Source organism: Solanum tuberosum, unplaced genomic scaffold (genome assembly GCF_000226075.1).
Source record: "Solanum tuberosum cultivar DM 1-3 516 R44 unplaced genomic scaffold, SolTub_3.0 scf00323, whole genome shotgun sequence".
Taxonomy (NCBI): Eukaryota; Viridiplantae; Streptophyta; class Magnoliopsida; order Solanales; family Solanaceae; genus Solanum; species Solanum tuberosum.
The window spans coordinates 430952-433262 of NW_006239244.1; the positions used below are offsets into that span (position 1 = coordinate 430952).

The 2311-nt window shown below is 39.2% G+C and overlaps 1 protein-coding gene across 1 annotated transcript; it reads right to left on the minus strand.

Moving 5' to 3' along the window:
* Window positions 1-1357: 1357 nt before the first annotated feature.
* Window positions 1358-1870, minus strand: LOC107063213 (uncharacterized). The gene is made up of 2 exons (XM_015314792.1): window positions 1679-1870; window positions 1358-1597 (listed from the first exon to the last, which is right to left on the minus strand). The coding sequence occupies exons 1-2, from the start codon at window positions 1868-1870 to the stop codon at window positions 1358-1360; spliced, it is 432 nt and encodes a 143-aa protein (XP_015170278.1).
* Between the last annotated feature and the right edge of the window lie 441 nt (window positions 1871-2311).

A 2311-nucleotide genomic window follows, 5' to 3' on the forward strand; every position in this document is an offset into this window, starting at 1 on the left:
TCTCCTGGGTGGCGGTATCGCCTCAATTAGCGATACGATAAAAATTGACCCTCAGAGTAATGGTATCATCTCATTCGACAATACGACACAAATGACTCTTTGGGTAGTAATATTATCATGTTCGATAATATGATGCATATAATGTCTTCTAAGCATTTTTAGTTGATGGAAAACAACAAAAATGTCTTTCTTCGGGGTTTTCATTTGTTCCATCCCTGAACCTAATTGCAAGTTCATTATGGACCTCTCTTTGTTGAGAATTGAATGAAATAATGCTACTCATATTCCCAAATCTTTGATATAAGAAACATAAAATATTTCCTGCATCCACAGAAAAATTGTCAATTTTGGGGAGCTTTTCACCCTTTGACTTCTCCACATTCATTGAATGGGAGAATATGATGATTTTGAGGCAACCTATAGACCTGCATCCATAGAAAACTTGTTAGTTTAAAACTGAACTGATTTGTGTCGATCTCCTCGGTTGTCTACTCCTTGTCTAACTATCTCCGGTTGATTTCTCTTATCTCCCGCTTCTTGATAGATAAGCCAAAACATTTTTATGCAAAAAATAATTGACACATGAAGGAGAAGTTTTTAAGAAAATAGATTTCAAAAATATTTGGAAAAGGTGACTGTCAAGTGACATGTCACATCAAATTCAATGAACGCCATTTGGAGTTGATGTTTCGAGATCTATCTGATTACTTGTTGGGAAGTATTCAAAGTTGCTCTAAATTGCCGATAAACCTTGTTGAAATTTTGAGGCCATCCTCAAAATTTCTGTCCCAGTTAACTGTCTCGGCTTATCTTTAACCGTTGGTGAGCAAATTACGGAATTTTTGAGATCCTCTCAAAAAAATTGTCGCAGTTGCAATTCTCAATGTGACTTCAGTCTCGACTTTGTTGGAGAGATCTTCTTCTTGAGAATTTTTGAGTCCCTCTCAAAAAATTTGTTCCAGTTTCTATTGTAAAGGAAATAGAAATCTTACAGGGAATATGATCGAGCCCTGGTGGCGCCTAAGTATCCCGTTGAGGCAAGAATCAGGCCAAACGTAGTTCTCCCTCTCGGGGATTAACAGAAATAGGAAAATACAAAGAAACCGACCGAGGCCGACATAGGCCACCTACGTATCTCATTCTTGAGAATTCAGGTCGAACGTAGTTCAAATACAAGGGAAAATATTAAAAGGGGGATAAAGGGGAGACCGAGGCCGACATAAGCCACCTACATATCACATTCTTGAGAATTCAGGTCAAACGTAGTTCATTACAAAGGGGATACAATTTTTAAATGAAGCGATTACAAGCAAATAGAACGATAACAAGGAAATGACAAAAAGTATGAACTGAAACTTTACACAGAATATCTCTTGACAGCATCTGAGTTGATCGGTTTCGTCCATTCGGTGCCATCCATCTCCGAAAGGACCAAGGCACCTCCGGATAATACTTTACGAACCATGTAGGGTCCTTGCCAATTTGGTGCAAATTTCCCTTTGTACTCATCCTGATGAGGGAAAATGTGTTTAAGGACCTGCTGGCCGATTTCAAATATCCTGTCTTTTACTTTTATGTGGAAAGCACGAATCATTCTCTATCCATATAGTTGTCCATGACAAACAACAACCATTCTCTTCTCATCAATCAATGTTAACTAATCAATCCGCTTGCGAACCCATTCAACATCACTCAATTCAGCTTCTTGGATGATTCCGAATGACCGTATTTCAACTTCTGCAGGTATAACTGCTTCTGTTCCATATACTAGCAAATATAGAGTAGCTCCAACTGATGTTCTGACAGTTGTTCGGTAACCCAACAAAGCATATGGAAACATCTCGTGCCAACCTCTGCGATTATCAATCATTTCCTCAAAATCTTCTTTATGTTCTTGTTGGTAGCTTCTACGGCTCCATTCATTTGGGGACGATAGGCGGTTGAGTTCCGGTGAGTAATCTTGAATTGTTCACATATCTCTCTTATCAAATGACTGTTGAGATTCGCTCCATTATCAGTAATGATAGATTCCGGTACTCCAAACCTACATATCAAATTGTTGCGACCAAAATCAACTACAACTTTCTAGGTCACCGACTTGTACGAAATTGCTTCCACCCACTTGGTGAAGTAGTCAATGGCAACCAAAATGCATTTGTGTCCGTTAGAGGCGGCTGGCTCTATTGGACGAATGACATCCATGCCCCAAACTACAAATGGCCAAGGTGAACTCATAGCATTAAGTTCATGAGGCGGCACTCGAATCAAATCACCATGCACCTGACATTTATGACATTTCTGCACAAACTTG

Excerpts from the sequence above, each read along its gene's own strand:
- LOC107063213 (XM_015314792.1), bottom strand. The coding sequence starts at position 1,870 with ATGATTGATAATCGCAGAGGTTGGCACGAGATGTTTCCATATGCTTTG. Across the intron at positions 1,598-1,678 it reads AATTGAGTGATGTTGAATGG|AGAATGATTCGTGCTTTCCA; the intron begins GTTCGCAAGCGG and ends CTATATGGATAG.